General features: G+C 37.3%; 1 protein-coding gene across 50 annotated transcripts in view; it reads right to left on the bottom strand.

The window, feature by feature from the left end:
- The window catches only part of CAMK2D (calcium/calmodulin dependent protein kinase II delta), a 292,744-nt gene that overhangs the window by 138,921 nt on the left and 126,520 nt on the right, over positions 1–27,303 (bottom strand). For all 50 annotated transcript variants that reach the window (XM_070609259.1, XM_070609305.1, XM_070609281.1 and 47 more), the window contains exon 4: positions 4,061–4,115. In XM_070609259.1, the coding sequence (XP_070465360.1) occupies positions 4,061–4,115 (55 nt within the window). The remainder of the gene's footprint in view (positions 1–4,060; positions 4,116–27,303) is intronic.

The raw sequence follows: 27,303 nt of genomic DNA, 5'->3' as shown, positions 1-27,303 counted from the left end.
CACCACAACGATTAGATAATTTAGAGGAATTACATATGTATATCCATTAATCTCTTTTTAGTCATTGAAAATCTACAGTTTCAATCATTGTTTCCCAACTGTCTCTAAAACTGAGTGCTTTACTGGATTGTGTTTAACTAGTTTATTAATCTCATTTACTGGCAAAACATTTTCATGAGAACTGCCCATAACTCTCCTCTTAAACTTTAAATATTGAAGAATAATTGGCAAAGAGTCTGAGCTCTTCACTCTAGAACCAGAGGTCCAACAGCCTGATGCAGCATATTTCATGATACTATGGTTCAAATGTAAACTTTCACCTTCAGGAGGCTCTACACTTGGTTTCAGACCCATTAATAACACAACAAATATCGTTACTACAGATACGATCCACTGTAATTGAAAATCTTATTTTGTTTTCACATGAACTGCTTTCTTTATATGTTCTGCACTAACTATTAAGTGCTGAATAAAAAAACTGGTACGTGAAAAAATAAACTTACTATTCTAAACCATGTGATTCTTATCATCCCCTCCATTTAGTAAGGAATATAGAAATCTATAAAACTTAAAATGCAGCTATAAATAACTTGATGACTCTGGAAAAATGGCATGGCATGAGAAGAAGGGTGCCTTCCTTTGACATTTGACCAATGCTGAAGTGCTTCTTGGAGAGAAGGAGATCAGAATATGCCACCCCAAAACATGCCACTTTGGCATAACGATTATTTTGAACTAAAGGCAACTGAGAATCAACAAACAAAGGAAGAGTTCTCTACCCTCCCCTTATCTGGCTAAAAGCAGGCCATAAATTTCCCTTTAAGGAAGGTGTCTGCTCTGTGTACCAGGGAAAGAAGAATGATTTGTATCATCTAAGACAAAGGGTTGACACCCCGAGGCTAACTGCTTCTTTTAGTTTCACTTCTTTTCTATGAACTCCCCTGCACATAAATATTAAAAAAAATTGTGTGCCTTGTCTCCTGTTAATCAGTCTTCTGTTAGTTTAATTCATGCCTTCATGTCCTGAACTTAAGAGGGCAGAGGAAAAGTTTTTGTTCTCTGATAGAGCTGCGATCAAACCCAATTCTGAGTGATGGTACTTAAGTAATGAACATTAGGAGATGTGCTTTTCACTCCAGCATTCATCAGAGCAAAAAGGATATATCCCAGTTTATACTACCATACCCTTGATTTACATACAAAGGAGATCTACAAAATAAATCTATCAAGAAATAAAATAATGTAAATAAACATAAATAAATCTATCAAGAAATAAAATAAAAAAGAAACAAGTCTAAAAAAACAGAGTAGACGCATTTCTTCCACTAAATACAGAAAAAAAAAATCCCTGTGCTTTCAGTGCCCCCCCCAGCAGTAAGGAGACACACCCTTGGGTGGTCAACGGAGCCTGAGAAGGAAACCTGGGCTCCCACCTCCACCTGTCAAGTGATAACATGGCACCTCCTTACTCCTGGCCAGTGTGGTATCAGAGGAGGTCTGCTAAAAAGATTTAAACTAAATCCAGAGTCTCAAATTAATCCAAAATGTCCAGGATATAATAAAAATCATTTATCAAATCAAGAACCAGGAAAATCTCAATATGAAAAAAATCAGTGAACAGACACCAATCACAAGATGACAATGCTGATGGAATGATTTGACAAGGATTTTTAATCAGCCATAATAAAAATGCTTCAGAAAGCAATTATGAATAGACTTGAAATAAATGAAAAAAAAAGTCTCAACAAAGAAATAGAGGATATATAGAAGAACCAAAAGGCAATGGTAGAACTGAAAAAAATACAGTAACTGAAATTAAAAACTCAATGGATGAGCTCAACAGCAGAATGGAAAAAAAAAATGAGGAAAAGATTACTGAAAATGAAGAGAGAACAATAGAAACTACCCAATCTGAACAACAGAAATAAAATAATATGAAAAAAAAAAAACAACAGAGCCTCAGGGACTAACAGGACTATAACAAAGATCTAACATTCATGTCATTAGAGTTCCAGAAGGAGAGGAGCAAGAAAGTGAGGCTGAAATAGTATTTAAAGAAACAATGTTTAAAAATTTCTCAAGTTTGGCAGAAGATATAAAACTACATATTCAAGAGGTTAAGTGAACACCAAATAAACTCTAAGAAATTCAAGCCAAGACACATCACAGTCAAACTTTTAAAAACTACAGACAAAGGAAAAAATTTTAAAGCAGTCAGAGAGAAATAATACCTTATGCTTAGGGGAAAAGCAATTAGAATGACAGAAGATATCTTATCAAAAACCAAAGAAGTGAGAAGGAATTGGCACAACATTAAAATAAAATAACTGTCAACCTAGAATTCTATACCTAACAAAACTACCCTTCAGGAATGAAGGGAAAATCAAGACATTCTCAGAAAAACAAAAACTAAGAATTTGTTGCTAGCATATCTACTCTAAAAGAACGGCTAAAGGAAGTTCTTACAGAATAAAAGAAATCACATAAGAAGGAATCTTGGAATATCAAGAAGGAAGAAAGAACAATGGAAAAAGTAAACATATGAGCTCCGAGACAGACTGAAGAAGAATGACTATGCAACATGGAGTAGTGCCAAACTCCAGCCACGTGAACAAGCCATGGGTGGACTGTGGCTGTGGAGAGCAGCCTGTGCAGCAGGATTGTGCATAATCAGAGGTTTACTCTCTATTCTCCAGCATACACATGGATCACCAAAATGGCAGACATCTCTGGCTGCCCACCCAACAGGCAAGACTCCCCTTTAATCTACATGTCAATGCCATGATTTAGTTCTTAACTGAGCATTCATATGATTCAGGGGAGGCCAGTTCCCTCTGAAACATACAGATTGAATTTACAATTGCTTAAAGTCAATTGCTGCAATTCCATTCCCTTAACCAACACTTGGTTCAGCTATGGGCCTGAGAAGCAATTCTAAATAAGAATTCATTAACATATCTTCTGAGGAACTACAGAAAATAATACTTTTTTCTAATTTATTCTCCAAAGATCACATTAAAATGCTAAAGAATAAGGAGTCCATTATATGAATTTACCATAATCATACAACTGTTTCTCTATTATTGGCTCCTTAAGTTGGTTTTCTTTCTTTTCTTTTTTTCCCATTATAAAGGACGATGCAATGAACATCGTTCAGCATAAAGGTTTATCCAAATTTAGAATATATTTTCTATGGATTTTGCTCCTAAAAGTGAAATTATTATGTCAAATAATACAGACATTTCTGGTATATAGTATCAAATTGATTTCCAGAAAGTGTGTTATCAATAAAATCCCAGCCATGTGAGTGGCCTGTCTCACTCTATCTCATCCAGCCAGAGCAGGTGCCATGGATTGCTCCTCAAGAGTCCTTATTTCCCTTCGTTCTCGCTAATAGAGCCTCAGCTTATGAATCCTGATTGGTCCAACTCGATTTGGCAACCTCAATCCCCTTGCCAGTGGCTGGGTAGGGGTGGGCATGTGAGTCCTGGCCAATGAGATGAAATGCGAGATTTTATAGGGTAAATTTTTCATTCTAAAAAGGAACAAGAGACAGTGTCTTCCACTGGGCATTACCATGCCTGCATGTAATAATGTGAATCATACCAGTCTGAGAACAAAGTCAATAAGTTGGCATAAAAGATGGGAGTTTGATGATATTGTTGAACCCCTGAATTAACCAACCTCAATGATCTTTCTTGAGTCTTCTTTTTATATAAGATAACAAATTATACATATTCTTAAAAAATTCAGTGGAAAATTATGTTTATGTCAGCCACTTTCATACCCCAAGGTAAAACTGAGAACTATTTATGAATATCACAGTGAACAATCCAAAAGGAAACCGACTCATAAGTGTTTGACTTATAAAGATTAACTTAAATTTTAAATAAACACTGCCTCTTTCCAGAAGAATTAGAGGTGAGTGTTATTTGAAGAACATTTAAAAAACATTATAGGGTCATTAATTTGAACTGTAAATTGGTGAAAAATCATGTTTAATTCAAAATGGATTTCAAACAGAGAGCAAAAATAAGTGAACTCAGTGTACTGTACTTACAAATCAAACACCAAGTAATGGAAGCCCTCTTCCGATATGCTGTCATGAAGTCGCACTAAAAAAGAAAAAAGAGGAGAAAGCTGTGTCACAGACATGCCATGATCAATGTTAAACCAGACTTCTAATGGGCATCTGTCTCCTAACTAAAAATGTTGGCCTCACTCTTTATTTTAGCCTCTGATAGGTCAGCCTCCTTTACAGCAGGGCTTGAGTTCAGACAGACCCAATGTTTAGGTTCTGGTTCTGATAATTATTAACTGTGATCCGAAGCAAATTAATTAACCTGTAATGATAATAGTACCTGTACTTTATAAAATAGTTAAAAAGGCAAATGAGACAATAAAAGCAAAATAAATTTGCATATTGCTAGGTAGAAACTAGATAAACGTTAATAATTGTTAGAATATATCTCCGTATATCCCAAGTTACCAGGTTCCAGCAATTCTCCACTGAGAGTCTCTCCTTGCCGTTCCCTTTGCCCTCGGCCTTCACCAATGCGTGCCTTGCTCATACAATATGAAGCAAGAGGGATCCTCTGCAGAGTCTCCTAAGTGGTCCCCCTGCCTCTGTTCTCCCTGTTTTCTGGGAAATTTTCACGTGGCACTCCCTGGCCAACTTGTCAAAACAGTTTTTACTATGCGACTTCTAAACTCAAGTTACCAAAATCCATTTACCAAGTCAGCAGCCAAAAATATACAGCTGGAACTTTTAGTAAAATAATCTACTAGTTCCTCAAATTAATACGACTCTAAATTCTCCAGTGAGCTAGACTTTTAGTGATAACTGGACGGAACCAACGTTTCTCTTTTCTGAATTTAAAACACTCACTGCCTACTCTGAACTAACCCACACATTTAAAACTCACCTACTGCTTTTTCTGCTATTTATTTTTGCTTAAGTCCTCTGCCTACCCCATCCCGCCCCAATGGATGGTAAACTCTTCCTTTATCCAGATCACGTGGGGTGGCTTGGCCTTCACTGGGAGCAACAGAAGGCAGGAAAAGCAACAGCCTGGGGGACTCAACTCCCGTTGAAAAGTCACCACCAGAGGATGAGTTCTACCACAACCTGTTCCTACTATGTTCCCCAGGCAGCGATCACCACCATACGGGAAGGGTGGATTCAAAAGAACATTTAGATCGTCACACAAACTACAATCACCTACAGAAGGAGTTTGTAGCATCCTCGAAATTCCCAAGATCAGAGACTTAATGTTCTTAATTGTAATTTCTTACAGTCCAATTCCATCCCTGTCAGATATCACCCTTGGCCCACTACTAAAATCTTTTGCAAATCCCTCTCCAGAAACTTCTCCAAGGTAGGGAAAGAGAGACTTTTGCTTCACTCATAAACACAGATTATCACTTGTAAAATGTGGATTTTCTATAAACATTAACATGAGGAGGGGGCCCAAAATGTAGGCAACCGGGAATGTGGCCAACGAAGTTCAGTCTCAGACGCTCTGTTCGTCTCCTGACTGCATGAAATGTGAACACACTGCGGTCTCCTCCCCTCATCTTATTTCTCTCTCAGTGTCACCCTTTAATTCATGGATGCAGCATATTTTATTTTTATTAACTAACCCTAATAACTGTCCCTTCTTCAGTATTTAGAATTTCTTTCTCAACAATACTATCAAACAGGAACCGTATTTCATAGGTCTTTGCTTCCCTCACAGAGACTTGGCACACAGTAGAAGGTCTTTTGTTTTTGAGCATTTATTATACTAGGTGCTAGGCATCCTCCCAAGCTTTTGGACAGAAATTTTCACCAAAGCTCAGTATACCTATATACCTAAAATAAAACGATTCATACACAAACAATTCCCCCGTAACTTTAATCCCGTGAAGGCTATTCAACTTGCCAGTATCAGAGATGCCTGCTACCTTTGTTTAAACTTACACTGCCAAACAAAATCAAAAGTTTGGCTCGGTGATGTGTCTTCCGTCTGTAGTCATTCAGCACAGTAAAGAAAGCCAGGTCATGGCTGATAACTCTGTGCCTTTCTTGAATGACACAGGCCCACAGAAACCTCATTGAGTGGCTGTAACACAATCTGGGTTTAAATGAGTTCACATAATAGTATGTCTACTTACAGGACTCAGTTATTCTGTGAAAATAAGATGGGTTTCCATGCTATCAAAGTTAAACTGAAAAGTAAAAATCACAATGTGAGCCAGAGGGAAAGACCACTTCTTCCTCCCACTGTCTCAGGTAAAAGCTTCAGGTTGGGTGGGATCTCACGTTTTCAGATCAGGGTTGTAGAGATAAACAGAAATGGAATTTCAGGTACAACTGGAGAAGCAGTCTTAATTTATGGTTATATCTGGAATAAGATTTTCTTACTATGATAACCACTAATTTATTAATACTTAGAAAATGGAGTACCTTTTGAACAAGAATAGCCCAGATGCAAGCCTGATGATCAAACAGATGATATTGTTTTTGGTCAAAATCAATTTCACAAAAGCATTTAGCCAGCAAGCACATGATAATGGTTAAAGATAAACCATTTGGCCAAGTTCACTCCTTCTGCATCATCTAATTCCAAAAGAATCTCTAATATTTCCAACCAGCCATTTGACCAGATGAGATTAATTCTGAATGAATGATGTTATTGATACAGCAGGAAAACACAGCATCATCTTTTCTTGCGATAAATGTCCACATGCCCTTCCTTCTCTTACTCCTTCTCTCCTTGTGACTCTGCTACTTTCTTCCGCTCCCTTTTTTAAATAAAGAACTGGAAAAAGAGAACTAAATGAAATTTCACAATTTTCATTTACTAACCAAACTATGTAATATAGTCTCCACATGTTTACAATTACTTTGAGAATGAGTTTGCTTGCTGTAGAAGCTTTTAACTCTCTAACTACTATTCTCAGAGTTGGAGGAATGTCTACGCAGTCTGGAAGACAGTGTCCTACACAATCACAGACATCATCTATTTCTTTTCAAGCCTTTTCTGTCAGTCAAAAGTATCAATCTTCCATCCTTTTTCTTTTTAATGGTTTGTCAAGGGTTGAGAATTGTGTTTACTTTTACAAACACTTACATTAATTATTCCCTATAAATAACTGCGAATTCACTTTTACACCCATGGAATTACAAGCTGTTCTGTTCACCACAGCTGTTAGCTCAAGATGGACTGCATGGCAGCCTTCAGAGCCACTGCTGCACGTGGACACACACACCACGTCCTCGCTCTGACTGCTCTGTGAGTGCCATAAGCTGCACATATGGGTGCACACAATTACCTAATTACAGTCGTCCCTCAGATGCTTTTAGAAAGAAACGTTAAGGAAGATAATGAGAAAAGCATTTAAGAAAACAGGTTATAAGACATCTTGGCAATCATTCTTTTCTGAAGTTTGCTCCAAGGTAAAATCAAATCTATGAAGAAATGCATTCTCATAAACTGAAACAGTGTAACAGTTCTTATCTAGAATAAAATTCTAAATTCTAGGGCATTCAGTATGGGATTTATAAGGTGGAAAAAGGTGCTTCTGAGGCTAAAATATTTCCAAAGTTTAGTTGACCCAAGGCCTGATCCTTTTCCTCTCTCTCTTGCACATATTATCAATTTGGCAGTTTGCATTCAAATTATCATGAAACCACTGCTTTCTCTTCCTGTCCCATGTTCATGTACGATTTCAGTGGCATTTCTAGCTAAGTACTAGCTCCACAAAGGGGGCAAATAGGACCAAAGGGGACCTTGAAACAATCTGAGAGAAGTAACTGTATTTAAATGTGATAGAAGTTTCCTGTCTATTTTAATAGTCATTTCATTTAAGGGGTTAAAAGATACAATAAAATTTATAATAATACTGCTTACTCTGTCAAGCACAATGTAAATAATTTTTGCAAGAGTTATTTTACTTAATGTATACAACCACCACAAGAATACCTTCCCACCACCTTTTACAAATGAATGCGTATAGGCTTAGAGAGGTGAAGGAAACTTCCAAGGCTTAACGGCTAGTAATTGACCAGGCTAGGACCAAAATCCAGAGATGGAGGATTCTAAAGACCCGGTTCTGACTCAGAATATTATGTGGACTCTCTAAAATACATTTGTCAACAAACGACTCCCCAAAGACCTTGCAGCGTCTGAGTTGGCTTGTCAGGGTAAAACAATGTTTAAAAGAGGAAAAAATAGTTACAGTGACTAGAGAAAGAAAAGCAGGGCTAAGTAAAAAACTATTTATACAAAAAGCGCAAAACACTTTTGAGTACAGAAAGTTTAAAGTGTGATGCTATAATCTGGGGATATAGAGACAGCTAGGCAATGACTAAGATAGAGTCAACACCAGCCATGTTTGTCTCTCTATATACTTCCTAAATCCCTAGAAAACTCTTAACTCCCCTCTTCACTTCAAGTTAGGAATGTTAGAGCTTTCAGTGACTCGGCTATTTTACCCAACAGGATATTTAATGTACCGAAAATCTTAATTAGTTAAAGAATCTGGAAAACTTACACAACATGTAAAATATCAAAAATTTAAAATAGATTATTTTCATTTCCAAATTAACATTCCATGTCATGGACATTATGATAACATGGAAAGAGAGGTGTATACATATATATACATATATATATATGTGTGTGTGTGTATGTGTGTGTTAGGAATAGAAATGGGTGTGCAAGGGAGAAGATGGAAAAAGAAGAATTAGACTCTAAATAGAAACCATGTCAAAATCACTTATTAGATGCATCTTATCTGTTTTGACACATACTAAAGAACATTTCTGTCACAAGGAAGTGAACATATTCTTTTCTGGTGATTTACTACTTTTCAAGAAAGACTATTAGGATCTGAAGTCACTTGTCTCAATTTCAGTGTACCTCTTTCCCTCTCCATTTCCTAACAGCATCCTCCAAATAAAATCAAGGTTGGTGACTAAAATTTTGTGAAATTATTTATACAACATATTATTTGGCTCAAATTATACCGCCTCTTATTCTTCCACGCAACCAAACTCACTAGCTGTTGCTCTCTACTAGAATTTATTATGGAGAGGTAGCAGCCTCTTGCATTGGTAGCCCCCAGTGGACCATGTCTATCAATATTCATGTCCTTGTGCAGTCCCCCCTCGCCCACTGCCTCTGGGCTCGGTCATGTGAGTCGCTTTGAGCGATTAGCATAAGTGATACAAGCAGAGCCTTAATAAGCTCTGTACATGGGAGCTGTCCTCTTGGAAACCACATGTCATGTGGCTAAAAAAAGTTCAGGTTAGACCAAGACAAGAGACCACATGGAGAGAAACCTGGAGGATAAGAGGCCATCACTAGCAGAGCTCATAGCTGCACGCAACTCCATGAATGATCTCAGTTACACCACGTGGAGCAGAACAATCATCTGAGCCCAGTCATTCCACAGAGTCACGAGAAATAATAAACTTAAGCCATTCAATTTGGAGTGGGAGTTAGCCAACAAGAGATAAATAAACAGGAAAGACAATCTGAAATGTGTGATTGACCCACTGTCCTCAAATAATTCTTTCAAAATCATAAGCAATTTGTAGCAGAAAAAGAATATTTCACCTCAAAATATTAGTATAAATCTTTAAAACTGAACACGGTAAGGCAATGCTGCCAATGTTATCATAACACTAATAGAGTAATTCACACAGAACAGATTGTATTGCATCCTCATAATCACTGTTAGTCAGCTCTGAGCAATAGTCCTGGTTATAAATGAGGTAGATTTTTGCATTTTTAGCTTTGCTATGTTGCAAGGATTGAGGTAGCTGGATTTGGTTCACACACTGTGATGCAAAAATGGCAGCTTGTAAGTCAGACACTTTTTACATTTCCATCAGCAGTTAATTATATTTCACAGCTAGACAAGCACTAGCCAAGCTAGGCCATGCAGTATGCCAAGCCTTCTCAAAAGAGAGATGCCAACATTGAGCTCATCTGTTAATTAAAAAAAAAAACTGATTAGTCTCAGACATTATAACAGTCATATGGCACCACTCAAGAGAAATTTCAGCTCCACCATTACTACCAGCTCTTTTGTGACAAAGCTGATCATTTCTAGAGAGAAAAGTTTCCAAATAGAAAACACAGAAATACTGAAAACCAAATTCAGAATCAAACTAACATTTCCAGAAAACTGAAGGCAAATCTGTATGTGTGCTTTTTTTCCTAATCTGTATTTAACACAAGTAATACAGTTAATAAAACAGCATCATTTGTTTTTTTATCTCTCTAGCATAAAATATATTAATTTAGGTTGCATATACTTGAAAACTATATGCACTCTTTTTCTTTGAAAGACAGATCTATGAATACTGTTTATTTTATTTTAAATAAGTATGGATATTTCTTTTGTTGTTACTGTCATCAAAGTTAATAGTCTTAGAGCATTTATACTTTGATTTTCTTTCCTCGTCTTAACATGATACTTATAAAATTTGGGCATAAAAAGTTTGAGAATTTGACTTAGCTGGCAAGGGCAAACAGATAAACTGGTCAAGCACAGAAACCACGGTCTATTCTAATTTTAGATATTTGAACACAAATTCCTAACGCTGCATAAGTGATATCTATTTTTGACAAAATTCTTAGCAATATGCCCCATTTAATAAATGCCAAATAAGCCATTATTCAGTACTCAAAATTAAAATAACTTTAACATAAGAAATCCAAAAATTATTTTAACAAAATTTCAAATATTTTTCTTGTAGTGACCTCAAAGTCATTTTAAACTTAATATTAACTAACATCAAATTATATTTAAAAGTAATTCATTGCTAATATTTAAGAAAAAGGAGCAGAAATTAAGAACTTACTGAAAAAAAGCAAATATAATTATGACATGAAAACTCAGTAGAGAATGCCATCCACACTAACTTTAAAACTATTGTAAAAGTACACAGAAAAGGCATTGTATCCCCAAACCAGTCCTGAAGGTCAAAGTGTATCAACCTGCTGACCATAATCTCTATCCTTAGTCCCAAACTCCCACCCGATTTCCTGGTTCTGGATTAAAAATCAAGTTTAGATTAGCGTCAATATCTATAGGATCAGGTTAGTCACATTCAGGACTGACTAGAAGAAATCGTGATGTTTTCTAATAGGCCAGAGCTAGTTATAAACCCAGATTATTCAAAGGGGCTTCTGGCTGGTCTACCAACTCAGGAAGATAGCAGAAAATGAGGAGATATGACCAGTGACCACTAACGATATGGCACACCAGCTATACCAATCACGTGACACCACGAACAGCATGAGAGAACAATCAATACTTCTGCTGGAAAGAAAAGTCATAAAAGACTAAACAGAGAATTTCAGAGATGGTTAATGAAACAGAAAAATAAGTGGATAATTCATTTAATACCCTTTCCTGTTTGTTTTTAATAAAATTATATATGTTGAGTGAAAATTAAATTACAGACTTATTACTAGTATCTACAAATATTCCTTGTTTGAAAAATAATTTTAGATTATCTTGTTGCATATTTTAATTGCATGATTCCATTCTACTTACTATAATTTGTTCTTGGAAAAGTGACTTCATTTCTTGGAAAAGTTAATACTCATTTCAAGTTTCCTTTATTTAAAAAAAAATCTTTCCTCCTTCAATTATGTATCAATATCATTTATGTATTTCAATAAGTGGTTCCGACTTTCTTCATTTTCTTTTTTCTTGCCTTATCTTTTTGTTACTCTATCTTCCGATACTTACATAAAGCTCATCAGTGATTACTCATAGATATCCTTCAGCATTAGGAACATTAAAAAAGAAAGAGAAGCTGCTGTCACCAGATGACTTGCATTTATAGAAATCTCAAGATGGTGTACTTTCATATCGTACTTTAATTATAAGGAACTAACAAAGCTTGGGCTAATGCCATCTTTCTGTTAAATTTATAAAAATGCACACACCTATCTACTCTGTATTAAATGTGTAAGAGTGTCTGATTAAGGCAAAAAACAGCCATTGGCAGTTCCTCTGCTCTAAGGACCTGAACAGCATCACTATAGTTGGGACTGTGGAACCCAGTGCAGTGCTACCACTCTGCCTCCTATAATCTGGGTCAAAAAGAGAAGCACCATTGTTGATAACTGCACATCAGGCTGCTCAGCTCGCTCCATATCTATCAGCAAGATACCAGCACATTAAATGTCTTAAAGTAGCACGGTAATTTGCTACCTTTGAAGATCAAACAAAGGCTATGTTATTTATGATAAACTCGGGATGTCGCACAGGAAGACTGCATGATGCCAACAAACAGACCAGATAAGGATCTTTTTTTCAAAGTGCAGATCAAAGCAGCATTTAAAACAAGAATAAAATATATCAAAGTGCATTTCACATTTAAGTTAACTACAGCTTTGTGAAACTTTTGCTTGAGTTCTACATATACATATATTGCACGCCGGGTCATGATATAAATCCAGTTTTTTTAAACTGTAGATCACAGACAAAAGGTTTAATAAGCACTGGGTTAAATGATCCTTTAAGAGGACCCTATAAAGTCCTTTCCAACTCTGTTTCTACATTTCTACATTTCTGGATGACTGTGGCTAATAAACAGAAGGGAAAATAAACATACAGTTATTACCGATACCAGGTTGAACACAATCCCCTGAATGTGAGACATTTCCCTCTTCAACACTGCAACAAATTTAAGCTGAAAACATACTTCATTTTGTTTCAGATTTGTTCCTAATGAATAACTAGAGAGAAAACTTAAAACATTTATCTTGCCAATTTAAAAATATGCCCTCTTCAAATTTTCACCAAGCAGATGAGGTGCTTTTCTGACACAGCCCTTGGAGAACAGAGTGAATGGAAAAACTCATTAGATCATCCTCTCTTTGCAACTTACTACCATATTACCTTAACACGTGCAACTGAATTTTCCCTAGAGACAGACCAGCCCAAATGCTCTCATCTTTCAAACCCCTTTCTGAAAATTCACCTCTTGCATAAAGTATTTTTCCAAACTTGATTCATCTTATAAGCAGGAAATGAGTGAGTTTAAAATTCTACTAGAATGATAAGAAATACAATGTAAAACTGTAGCTGGTAGCTATATTCTATTATCTCATAATGTTTTTCAATTAACTATTTTTATGCTGAAAGTACTTAAAAATACCAGTTTATTTGCTCTGAATAATATATACAAACATGAAGTACATGAAAAAGAACATACTGCGATCTTAGGCTCATAATGGAGGGAAAAGATGAAAGTTATTTATAAACTTATTCATGAAGTAGATATCATTGGAATAATAACAGATATTAACAAACATAGCTAGGGCATTGTTACACCAGTCAGCACCAGTCAGCAGCATGTACCTGGTAATATATTTTTGGTTAAGCATTCAGTGGAACAGTTGGTTCACCCGGGTCGATGATTTTTTTTTTAAGTAAAGAATAATTGTCCATTTATCATGAAATCAAGGAAGTTATAATGAATGCCAGGCATCTCAAACATTTGGTGCGTTTGCTTGCCTCATACACATCTCAAACCAAACAAACCTAAAGAACTCTTGATCTTCCCCTAAAACCTGCTCCACCCCATGTCTTCTGTGTCTTTCCAGTTGCTCAGGATAAAAACAGTGTAATTCTTGACTCCTTTCTCTCATGCCTAAAATCCAGTGTGAAAGCAAATCCTTCAAAATATAGACTGGGAAAATCTCTGCTTCTACCCTGCCCCATCACTGTCCTTACCAGTGCAGCCAGGACATCCTGTTAAGGTTGAAATCTGATTATTGCCCCTCTGCTCAGAACCCTCCAATGATTCTCCAGCTGCCTCTGAGTCAAGGTCAAAATCCTATTTCCGGCCCATCAAGCACCATGAAGCCCCCTTCCCACCCGCATTTACCTCTTGGCATCTCCCACCACCACCCTTCCCGGTCGGCTTGATGCACACCAGCCCTCCCCTCTCACCGCACTGGCCTCCTTGCTGCTCCTGAGAGCTCCAGGCAAACTCCCGCCTCAGTCCTTGCACTCGCTGTGTCCTTTGCCTGGAATTCTTTTTCCCCGGATATGGCTCACTAGCTCATCTCCTCCAACTCCCTGCTCAGCTTTTCACCTGTTTTGTGTAAATACAGCTTTCCTGGAACAGAGCATGTCCCTTTGTTTCTGTATTACTGATGGCTGCTTTCGAGCTAGGACTGCAGGGTTCAGTAGTTACAACAAAGACCCTATGGCCAGGACACTGAAACTATTTACTATTTGGCCCTTTACAAAACAAGTTTGCTGACCCCTAGAGTAGAAGAAAAGGTTGTGGAAAGGGAGAAGATAGGTTATGAGAGTCCAGGGTATGGCCAGATGATCTACGCAGCTAAGTAAAGCCATGGAGCATGATGGTTAGAAGCGGGGAAGGAGAGATGGTAGTAGGCCAGCTCCTGTATAAATCTAAATGGTGGAGAGCAGCAAGAGAACAGAACGGTAGGAAACCACAGCGCTAAGATGTGCAGGATATTAGAATCTGAGAAAATGTATTTCAAAGATGGGCTGGTGGTGGCCTGGCCCTGTGGCGGAGTGGTTAAAGTTCCAAGCGCTCTGCTTCAGCAGCCCAGGTTCGCGGCTTCGGATCCTGGTGCAGACCTACTCCACTCAGCAGCAATGCTGTGGCAGTGTCCCATATACAAAAACAACAGAGGAAGATTGGCACAGATTTTAGCTCAGGGCTAATCTTCCTTAACAAAAAAAGAGGAAGATTGGCAAAGGATGTCAGCCCAGGGCTAATCTTCCTCAGCAAAAAAAAAAAAAAAAAAAAAAGATGGGCTGGTGGAAGGATGGGGATAGGGGTTACTGAGGGAGGAAGTGCTAACAGCGGTTTTAGAAGAGCAGCAAAGAGTAAGAAAACACCCACCCACCTCCAGGTGCAGTGCTGTGTGGAGGACAGAGAACACAGCCAACACTGCCCAGTGCTGCTGCAGCCTCAGGGGACGGGCAGAATGCGTTGGCACAAGAAGCAGTGAGCATCAGAGACCAGTGGGAGAGCAGAGTACATTCTACATATATTACATCAGATTTATTATCTTATAATTAAAAGGAAAAAGAAAACTAATAAAAGGTGCCGAAAGTTGGCAATTTTCTGACAGTCTAGATATTAACCCAACGGTTAATCACATTGCTGAAGATTTGCTCTTTGATAAATTTTCATATTTATTTTTCTTTTTTAGAAGAGACCTATCTTTAAATAAATGTATTCATTTTTAAAGACCAAATTTAAGGAGTATGAGTTTCTGTCATTTTATTACTATCATACTCCTGGTGGAGGGGTGTTCTAAATCTTATTAAAGCGTTCTTGTGATTTTAAATGTTTATGCATATGTCCTGTATTTATAGCATCTAAATTACTCACAGAACAATATATAGTTACTCTGATTTATGCATTCATATCATAACAATTTTAATATTTTCATACTTGGTTTCAATTAAGTTTTTCTTCCTGGTTCTTATTTGCCAGATAGGAATACCGAAAAAAATGAATGAAGATGATACATTTTTTAATTTGTCCACAATAAAAACAATTACATGACATTAATTCTTTTTTTGATGGAAATTGGTTTTGCCATCTCTACTCGTAAGCAGAATATTACGTCAAACTCTCCTTCAATCTTGAACAAAACACATTAATAGGAAACACATTTCAGATTTATTAGTAAATATCTTTATCTCTATAATCTTGACCATAAGTTTTTATTCAGAGATTCTAAGACAGTGGGATAAACGTTTAAGGAACTTCATGGACGTTGTACTTAAGATTTTTCAGAAACAAAGCTCTTGACAGAGGCGGGCAGTTCATTCTTTCAGTTATTCAGCCATCTTCTTGAATGCCACATGCTGGGGATATAACTGTGAACAAGTCAGCCGTGGTCCCAGCCCTCGCACTGTTTTCAGTCTTTGGGACAAAATCCTCTTGCTAATTTTGTGATTCTGCATTTTAGACATCTAAAGCATATCCCAATACTTTCATTTTACTCTTCTCATTATCCATGCCCTTGGGAGCACATGAATATAACATGACTATGTGGCAAATGAATATACACAAGTCATCAGTTACAACAAAATTCACTATAAAATCTATGTGAGGCTACCACATCCACGGTCTTTACCACTGACCAACTGATTTCATCAAACACATTTCCCTGATGTTTCTTTTTTCCTGAATTGACTTGCTATTGAGAAAATTTAACAAGTTGTTTAACCTGAAAGATAAATTTCCTAGTAACCAAAAATTTAACATCCCTTGTGACCTACCCAATCCATCATCCACAAGGCGGCCATCCTTTCAAAATGTGAATCTGGTTATATCACACTCATTCAGCTTAAAATTCTTCAATGACTTCCTATTGATTTTGTGTTAAGGAGCAAACTCCTTAACATGACCCATTTATCATATAATTTATCTTCCAAACTGGGACAATTTGAGAGAGAAAGAGGGTGATTAATTTTTACACCAGTAAACCAGGACAGCCCTGAAAAAGAGGTTAGCCTCGCCTCCCCACCTGGAAGGCTGCTTGCTTTTGTACAGCCAATGGGCTAAAAATGGTTTTTACATTTTTAAGAAACTGCAAAAACAAAACACAAAGCCTAAATTATTTACTAGTGTACAGAAAAAGTTTGCCAATAATGATGTACAGCTGAAATTTACACAATGTTATAAACTAACAGGACCTCAATAAAATTTTTAAAAAGTGCCAACCTGTGGATTAGGGCATTTCACTTGTGCAAAATGGATGACAGTGCCAACGATTCTTGTCTGACAGCAATGCAAATGAGCATGGTGCTATACAGATGTAAATGGATTCTCAAAGGTTATAGTTTTATTGCCTATAGGGCAATAATCATTTTGGTGGTGTAGCAGTCACATTCCAGAAATTCTTTCTTTCTATGACTATAAATATTTTTGTTACTCCTGTATACTTTTGAACTAGCATTGGCATCCTGCTAGTTCCCTCATTAGTTAATAAATCTCTGATGTTACAGGTGGATACATAATGCTTTAATTGGCGTATAGTAGCACATTATATGGATATACCACAATCCACTTCACCAGTCCCCTAGGCAAGGATGCTTGGATTGTTTCAGTCTTTTGTTCTTCAGCCCTATTGCCATCCTTCACCCTCAGTGAGCTCCTGATTGTTTGTTAAATACTTCTATAACAACAGAGGAGCCAGGATTTCAAGGCCTTCTTTGGTCCAGAGGTATTTAACTGATAATCTGTTTGTATTTTGTACTCCAAACTAGCAGGAGGGCTTATCCTTTTTGACTTTTGAGACGCAAGAGGTTCCTCTCCTGGAATGTTACCTACTCCAGTCTCTACTATGGAAATTCTACCTGTCCTTTAAGCTCAAATGCCAGGTGCTCACAATCTACGGACTTGACATGGACTCTCCTTCCTTTATTTGCTGTAGTCCTTTGGGCCTCACTTCAGGTAAATTTACAGGAAATTTAAAATTACCCATTGAAATAAAAATATAAAACCTAATCAATCTTGAGTAAATTTACATAATCAGATCAAGAAAATCAGAAATCATACCAAATTTACATCCAGAGCCAAAGTATATAATGGAAACATGGCTTGAACATAATAAATCTAAAACAAAAAACAAAACAAAACTGAATCTTTTCAAGCACCTTGTATCACGCTTGATATAAGAAAATGATAGTTTTGCAAATTGATAAGAAAGAGAAAAATGGAGAATAAGAATTACTGTTGTCCCTAAGTGCCTTAATCAGTTAAAGTGAACACTCCTGCTCACTTGGTAGAAGAGCTGTCCACACTCTTTTGCTCGGACTTTATATACATTAAGCCACTTTTTGTTCTTACTGTGGCTTCTAATATGAATTCTCATACAAATGAGACAACACACTGAGCCATCAACAAGGTAGTACCCCATGTGGTATTGGGCTCCTGGAAACCTGGTGCTGTATTTCTGGCTGCTGTATTCACTGTGACTAGTATGTTCTGGCAAATAGAAGAAACTGGGTAAATGTTTCTTAAAGGAATGAATGGATTCTAGTATCAGTATATCAGAAGGTTGGTTTAGGCTAAGTTGGTCTCCTAAACCATCTGTGATGACAAATTAAACAGAAAGTCAACCTTTGGATAAGTGGCACCTCATAATCAACATACAGGCACACTAAAAGCTGCCAGGCAAGCTTTCAACTGACTACAAAAAAGTTAACATCCTCTTAGCTACAATAACACTTATCAAACTCTGCCTTGTCCTGAAGTTTTGTGTATGTCCCTGATAGAAGCAAAGTCCTCTCTTCTTTCCGACCAAGCAGCTGGAATAATGAGCAAGTGACCACCTGCCTAGAAGGCCAGATGTCTGGTGATCAATGTAGCAGACACAGGAGCTTGCAGAAATATCAGACTTGCCTTCTAGTTCTTTATATATACCTTCTTTAACCCACAGGATGTTGAAGGCAGGGAGCAAGCACTCATTAAGTACTTGTTGGTGATGAATTCATTTATTCTTTCAGTAAATATTTATTGAGTTCCTACTCTGTGCAAAGTACTGTAGGTACTAAGAGTAAAGCAGGCAACCAAACAATGTGCCTGACCTCACAAAGCTAATGTCAAACAAATAGCAAATATCTATGTTAGGGAGTGATAAGTGCTCTGTAAAACACTACAGCAGAGCCAGGGGGAAGAGAGCGCCAGGAGAAGGGAGAGGAGGTATTTGGAAAAAGCTTCACTGGTAAATTTTGAGGGGAGACCGGAAGGAAGTCAACAAAGCAAGCCATGGGATGGCTCAGAGAAAATCAGAAGGAAGACAGAGGGAATATAAGATCCTAAGGCAAGACTGTACTTGATCTGTTTGAGACACAGTATGTCTGGACTGGAGTGCACAAGGGAGCGGGCAGTAGGAGATGAAGTCAGGGGTGTAAGCATGTGTGTATGGGGGGTGTGGGTCATACAGGGTTTCAAAGGAGGGTCTTATAAAGGGCTTTGGCTTTTCCTGAGCTCCATGGGAATTCACTGTAGGGTTCTGAGGAAGGGGTGATGTGTTCTGCTTGTTTTAAAAACCACACCGTAACTGATGTGTTGGAAGCAAGGGCAGAAACATAGAGAAAACAATATAAAAAGCCAGGTGAAAGATAATGGAGTTTCAGACAAGGGTAGTGGCCCTGGAGGTATCAATGTGGTTACATTCTGGATACATTTTGAAAGCAGAGCTGACAGGAACTGCTGACAAATTAGATGTAGGACATAAGAGAAGGAGAGGAATAAAGTAGGACATCAAGGGTTTATTCTGAGTAACTGATATTTTAGAACAGGTGAAGATGGAGGAGGAAACGGCTGAGGAGACGGGAGTAAACCGGAAATGCCAAACATACCTCTAAATGGAGAAATCAATATGGCAGAAGACAAATGATTTCATTCTTTAGTGAATGAAATCTCCTCCTGCCCACTTGAATAGAGCACATTAAAACTAGGTTTGAGAACATTATATATCGTGTTTCAGAGCAAGAGCTCTGAAGTCAGATTGCCTAGGCTCCAGTGGCCCTGTCACTTATTAACGATGCGCATTTGGACACTTACTTAACCCCTCTGTGCCTCAGTTTCTCAGTTGTAGAATGAGGCTAATAAGAGAATCCTTCCATTGGTTTGCTGTGACAATTAAAGGAGATAATATGCATCAAGAAGTCAAAACAATGCATGGTACATAAAAGCACTGAATAAATGTCATGTGTTATTGTTACCATTGAATTAAATGACTAATTATTAAATTAAAAGGAACTGTTATTAAACAAAAGTTTGCTTTAAATTTTGTACCAAAACTGATAAATTAATTTGTACAAATAGATATTATAACAAATCAATTCTTTTGTACTTGTGGTTGTCATTAGGCAGTTACTATAGGATGAACAACAACAGGGTTTTGGCAAATGGGCAGCCAGTGAAGAACAGAAGCATGTGACTGCCCCAGGAAGCTTCAGTCAGGCCCCAGCTGCCAAACAGCCTGCTCTCCAGTCTTGGCCAAGTCCAGGATGGATCTCAGCCTCTACTCGTCACACACAGATTAGAAGGCTGGAGTCAGATGGGTCTAAACTGCCTCCTTCAGCTAGAATAATCTACCAGCGTCTAATTTTAAGCTAGATTTCTTGTAACACTGATTACACAAATGAAGAGTCAATCTTTTTCATGGGGATTTATAAAAAATGTTTGTAAACAATAGGCTTTAGTTCTACCCATGAATAAGGCAGCAAATTATCACCTGGAAACTTTCCCTTATTTCTCTTCAATCACTGACTGCCAAAAGATGCTCTCTTTGAAGCTAAAGGAAGTAGAGAAAAATATCTTTCAAATAATTATGCTATTAATTCTATGTAGAAATGCGTTTCCTTTAAAAGTGAAGGTAAACTTGATTCTTTCAGTTCAAATCATTGTTTTCCATCATTTTTCACTATAACAAATTTCAGATTGCTTAATACAGTCATTTCTCATTATTCACAGAAGTTATGTTCTAGAAAGTCACCACGAACATTAAACTAGCAAATACTGAACCAGTGCTTCCAGGCGAGAGCCAGGGTTAGCTTCCTGCAAGCTTCTAGTCACAATACTTTTGTCAACTAATCAATATATAACCTTGCTTTTTCTGTTTAAAGACACATTATGCAACATATATTACTTTATTAACATTGAACCCATGGCCACAGCACTATAACTCATGCAGCCTCTCTAAAAGATAACCTAACACATGTATTTTCTCCATAAGGCACACATTTTTTGAGCTTAGAAACACTACACAGCACTTCAGCATTATGCTTGGGGGTCACTTTAAACAGAAAAATCAGGCAATATATAGATGGTGAAAAGGACACTTGTTTTGAGGACAAGAGCTTACACAGGAAGGCAGAGTGTCACCTTGTTAGTCCTCAGCGGGGAAGGCCCCCCGCATGTCGGGTGACTGGAACTTTTTGCTGCTCTGCATGTCTGTGAATGTCGGAGAATGAGCACAAAAGCGCCCCAGGTATTGATGGGATTACAAATAAATTTTAGCAAGCAGGTGAATTTGCAAATACAGAATCTGCAAATAATGAGGACTGACTGTATTTATTTCCTTATGCAGCTTCAATAGATCGTGGCTCTCAGCTCTTTAATTATACTTACCTGCTCTTCAGCATTACAATCAAGTATTACTAATAAACACCAATACTTAACTGTAGATTTGGAAATTAAACTTATGTGGTTAATCATTTATAAAGTAAAACTTTCTTACATATCAATTAGCATCTGATCAATCTACGTTATCAGCTTCCATTTTCCAGATACAATCTTACTAAATATTTCATTCTTTCTATATAATCATAAACACTATTAAAAGACTGTCTACATATGACTCTGTGGTAAATACTACACTAGCAAATTACACTGCAGTTTATAACTGACTATAAGATCGGCTTCCATTCAGGAAAGAAAATAAAAAAGAAAGAGAAAAGAATTAAGAGATATAGCCTTGTTAATTTCAAAAAAAAAAAGCCATCTTTAATACTAGGATTATGAACTATGATTAACACGAATGTGAAAATGAGCAGTAAAATCCAAAGTCTGGACCCTTCTTCTGGATTGCTGCCGTGGGGCCATGAAGTTTGAGGAAAGTGACTATCTCCTTCTCCGAGTAAAGAACTTCTCTTTGCCGCTACAAAGCCTCTGGGCGTTGAAATTATTCATCATTTCATGGCATATTTGGGGCTCCCTGGCAAAAAGAACTCTCTAAAGATGATGCATATGAATAAAAAAAGGAGAAAAGCATTTTATTATACAATGAAAAATTAGGGTAAAGCTCTCTTTCTGGTAAAGGTGAATGCCTTTTTTTATTTTTTCATTTTTCAAGGGCAATGAAATCTTAGAAAATAAAATGTTATTTCAGTGTCATTTTGGAAAAGTTACAATTCTATTATCTCCTAAACAGAAAGACTTTTGAACCAGGTTGAAGGTTTGTCCGAACAATCTGAGAACAGAAAAAAGGGGCAGCTGTACCTGGTCCTCTTGCTCCGAGTTCCCAGTGACATAAAACTGCACCCCGGAATGTCAGACACAGACGGAAGAACATTTCCACCAACCTAAAAAATTCTTTATTTTTCAACTTGGCAAAACAAAATCTAAATAGTAAAAAACGCTGTAAAACAATGGTACACTGGAATTAAAGGACTAATGTTTTTTATTTTGAGTATATTTTTTCAATTACATAATTCATTAAACACAAAAGACAGTGAGGAAGAAATTGTGCTAAGTGCTAGACTGAACAGAACTACCCATTGGGCTGAGCCTCAGAAAAACTTTTCCAAATTGCCAAAGCAATTGAACCTCTGAGTAAATAAGTTTGTATCAGAAATTCCTAGAACCTAGGGTAATAATTTCTGTCGTGACCACTTGTGCCACATTCAATTCTGGAAACCAAAAATGGACTCAAAACAATTTTAATAATTTGGCTTTTTAAGGAAAGATAGATGGCACTAACTGACTAAAAGTAACTTTTTGGTCTTTTAAACTTTTTTCAGTAAGAGATGACTCTCAGTAAAACTTACATTCTGCATAATGCATATATAAACAAAAAGGCACACACACACACAACTGAAACGGTACACAGAACCATTCTAACCTTACTACACGTAATACACTCTGAAATCTTTTCCTATTTATTTATTTCATGACATTTAGTGGTCACCAATGGGTCATGATGTACTGTTCACATAACACTGGACAACAGGATCCATCCTCTCTCTCCTGGTTCAGGGCCTCAGTGCTAGAAGTGAACTGACTTAGGAACTTAAGTTCCTTAGACGATAATATATGTCATAGAAACTTACTCTTGTCCATTAGATTATGTTCTTAGTAAAAAATAGAAAGGATGAAAAAACAAATTCGCCATTCTGTCATTTTACTTTGATAGCTTTCAAATCCAACTTTCCTCAGGCGCACTTACATAAAGGAAACGATGTATAATTCACAATGTTAAAAAAGCTCTTGAGTGGACATTTGGGATATTGACTAAGAAGAGCACTTTAATTTAGCAGCATGATGAATCAGGCCCATGTTATCCATAGAACAGGCAGTTCAGACATAAATTCAACATTTTACCTAGGTTTATCCTTATCTTCCTTCCTATTCACATCTATTTCAAATCACTGCACTAATACCCACTTGCTGGGTAGCAAAAAATGAATTGGATTTTCAATGGAGAGAAATGCTTACATAGAGTTGGGATATGAGGGGATAGAGGACAAAGCATAAATAGAACCAGTTTTTTGCTACTGTTAAATTGCCTTGGAAAACATTATCAGTGTATGTTCTGTAATGCTATTGATCAGAGATTTCACAAATACATGTGTACATCTCCTTTTCTAGTCTGTTCATTAATTCATTCTCACTAAAATTAATGAATTATTAGACATTGGATATGTGGTCTTAGAGAAAAATAACTTACACATTTACTCACTCAGGGTTCTTAGGATTATTAACTGAAAACATCTGGATGCACTCCAAACTATTCTAAGAAATTTATTAAATCAATATCAGGTAGCTTCCAGAATTGTTGGGGGGGCTCAGGACTAAGTTTATAGAAAAGAATTCCAAAACCAAGCTCCAAAACCAGCCTGATGAGAAAACAGATGCCACTATATCTGCCACCATTAATATCAATAACATGCCAAATTGCAAATGCCTCCAGGATCAATGTTAATTTTGTATCAAGAATTAGATACTATACTGCTGACACCTTAAACCAGAGCTGTCCACTACCACACTGACTGATAAAATGGAAGGTACATGCAAAACCTGTTTCCTGATATTGATCAATCCCCAATTTAAGTAAGGCAAAAGTTTGTCAGATCACATACACCTAGGCGACACGCCCTCACTCTAGTTGCAGGGGAGGTTGGGAATTTGATTTTTGACTTCTAAGCTTGTAAGAGAGCACTCATAATATAGTGACTTCATGACTTTAGAGAGGCTACTCAAAAGATCATGGGATACAGCAACTGTCCACCACACCTGTATTTTGCGTAACATCTCAAGAAAACAACATATTAAAAAAAAACCAAGCAAAGAATTTCAGGCCTGACAGAGACCTTAAAAGCCAACCACAATCCAGCCCCTTTGTTATTCAAATGGAGTCCAGGGGTTACCTATTCATTTAAGCTAGAGCTACACTTTGTTATTCCAAAGTAGGTGATGGTTTTTGTACTGGACTATTCAAAAACCAACTCTTATCTCCCCCAGTGCTATTTGTGAGCAGAGAATAGCTCCAGTGAATATGTAGGGAATTATGCTGAAGGGGGTACATCTGATGATTTTAAACAGTATCCAGACTGGCCGCAGCTGATACCTCCACCATCCAACTACCATTCCCCTCCCTGAGAGAATCTGCTAGCCAATGATTTTGTGGGTTGTTGCATGAGTTAGAGGGCTCCCGGAACACTTCTACTCCCCCTACCCAGCAACATACAAAATAACCAGTCAAATGCCTTGAAGGGATGGTTCAGAACAAAAACAAAATATTAATTGGATAAATATTATCTTTGGCATCTATTTGCCTTTCATTAGATTGGAACTGGGCTACCGCTTCAGAGAGATGAGTGAGGGGAGGGTGTAAATGTGAAACTGTGGTGCCACGAGCCCGCTTACAATTGGAAAGAGAACCTAAAAAGTAATTTAGAAAAGAGACAGAGAGCCACAGTGAGTGAAGAAACAAGTGGTGTGCATGACGGCCATGCCTTCTCACTATGAAGGTAAGTCAGGGGTCATTACAGAGTTCTATTTGATTTGGAAGCTTTGAAGGAACATATGCAGAGATAGAAGACTCCAGTGATGGAACTGCAGACACAAGCCTACTTCTGTTAGCTGAAACAGCATTATGTAAAACTGGGAAGATAATAAGCGCATATATTTATGATTCTCTCTCAGGAGATCTGACACAGTAAGTAACAGAACTATAGCAGTAATCATTTATTATCCAATCAAAGTTTCTATGATGTAAACAGAGAGGTTCCATAGCAAATTTAAAATGTTCCCCAAATCCTAACCTATGGACTTCTTATCAAATTTCTTATAGCTTCCTTCTTATTCTTGACATTAAGTGTCCCCATGTTTCTCTCTGGTTTTCAAATCTTTTTCTCTGCTATCAACTTCAGCATTATCCTCAGTGGAACATAAGACTGGACTCATTTCTAAACAGAGACAGAACTTTTAGAAAAAACAAAAAAAGAAACAGTTTGTCATTCGTTATTCTGTTGTGTGTGTTAGCAAGAGCTTTCATACTCCCTGACTTAGAATTAAAATTTTTCATTTGCAGTAATAATTTGAGTCAGACATTCACAGGTTCTAAGCATAAAAGTACAACTTTAAAACATTTTGGACTATTTTCAACATGAAAATAGTCAACCAAATACATTCCCTCTCTGCCAAAAAAATCAAAGGAAGTAGAGAGAGCTAATAAAGCACTCATTGGAATTGCAAGCATCATCCTGGCACAGTATAATACATAATGCAGTCACTGAATGGTATCCATCCTGCTAGAACTTTGGCTTCAAAGTCAGCAACGCTGTAAAACGCTTTTAGGAAGAAACAGAATAGAATCTGAGCAATTTCAGGCCCAAATACCTAGGTTCTTCTCAGCTTGAACTGGAAAGTGACAAGAGTGGCACAGAACCTCAAAGAAATGAAAAGGATCACAAAGTAATGTTCAGCACACATTTCCCCATGATGGGGAAACAGTCTACTTAAGGCATAAGGTCAGTCATACGGTTTTCCAAAGGTAGATCTTTTCCTACAACCATCTGCTCTAAATGGAAGAATAGTTGCTTTCTCATGCAAAGACCAAAGTCAGGAAATCTGGTCATAAAACTAAAAGTAAATTCTATTGAAGAATGTATTAGGAATTTTGCAAGTGAATCAATATGAGGAAACTAAATGTAGGCATTAAAAGGTGTCATATGTCGAGTTTTCATAGGTTGTAAGATTACGTATGTACAAAAATACATTTTTAAAAAGTAATCTACTTATTCATTTGTTTATCTCTGCCAGCTTTTGGGGGTCCATAATCAAAAGGTAATTCCCATTGCATGTGGGTTTTGGGTATTTCCACTCAAAGGCAGCATCATTACAGTTGCCCCATTTACTTAGTTCTCTTACGCAGGCTACTTTCAAAGGATATGATTAAAATAGCCTAATATAGAAAACACCGTCAATGCAGGGGGTAGAAAAACAGCATCGCTTGTAACAGGACACCAAGTCCAATACCAGCAGTCACAGTTGCAAACAATGTTATTTGTAAATCAATTAAAAGCTGCATTCATAGAAAGCAGACACTCATTCAGTTTACCAAACATAATCAAATTACACTTCCAGGGGGAATTAATGTCACAGTATATTTGGTCATTACTGCAACTGTCATTTCCAACAAGATAAATAAAGTAACCCCAGGCCTCCAGAGCCAGCACTGAGAGACACAGCACAGAGGCGAGTGTGGGCTCTGCAGTCAGGATGCCTGGTGTACAATCCCAGCCTGGCCACTGGCTGGGCAACTGTGTGCAAGGGGCATAGTAGGTCTTAACTCTTTTCTTCATTTGTAAAAACGAACACAATACCACACTTAGCTCAGAGGGTCACTATGACTATTACACAAGATAAGGTATACAGAGCATTTAGCATCATGCCTGACATGTGACATACAGTCAATAAATTCTTAGTAGTTACATTTCAAGAATTAGGTGCAAAATTTTACAATCATATAACAATTAGAAAAGCCAGTGTATTATACATGTTTTATTAGAAATATTTCTGGAGAAAGTCTTTGCTTTTAAAAGTAGGGCAAAAACCACAAGCAGAAAGCATAGTCTGATCTGTGGCAGAGTCCTATAAAACTCTGATAAGCCTCTGCCAGCCTTCCACTGTTGTTCACCAAACAGCTGGCTTCAGGGTTTCTCCGTTCTTCCTTCCCTTTCCGATCCTCTACAGCTGTTCATATTTCCATAGGCATATTGTGGGGAACAGACAGTCTGAATCACAGCTGTGTCCACTGCTAGGTTCTGATACTTTTATTCAGGCTTATTTGACAAATGGGAAAAGGGATTAACTTTAAAGAGGGCCTGAGATTCCTCCAAGGAGAAAACTTTTTCCAAGAGAAGAGAGAACGGGGCAATTAACATTGACCCAGTAATAAAATGGAGAGTACGGTATGTTCTATATCTCTTTAGTGGGGAGAGAAACGTTGGTAAGTAAAATCTACAATTTTAATGAGGAGAGGAAAATAA

This window comes from Equus przewalskii, chromosome 2, assembly GCF_037783145.1.
Source record: "Equus przewalskii isolate Varuska chromosome 2, EquPr2, whole genome shotgun sequence".
Classification (NCBI taxonomy): Eukaryota; Metazoa; Chordata; class Mammalia; order Perissodactyla; family Equidae; genus Equus; species Equus przewalskii.
Note: the sequence above shows the minus strand (reverse complement) of the source record. Positions and strands in the feature narration are given on the sequence as shown.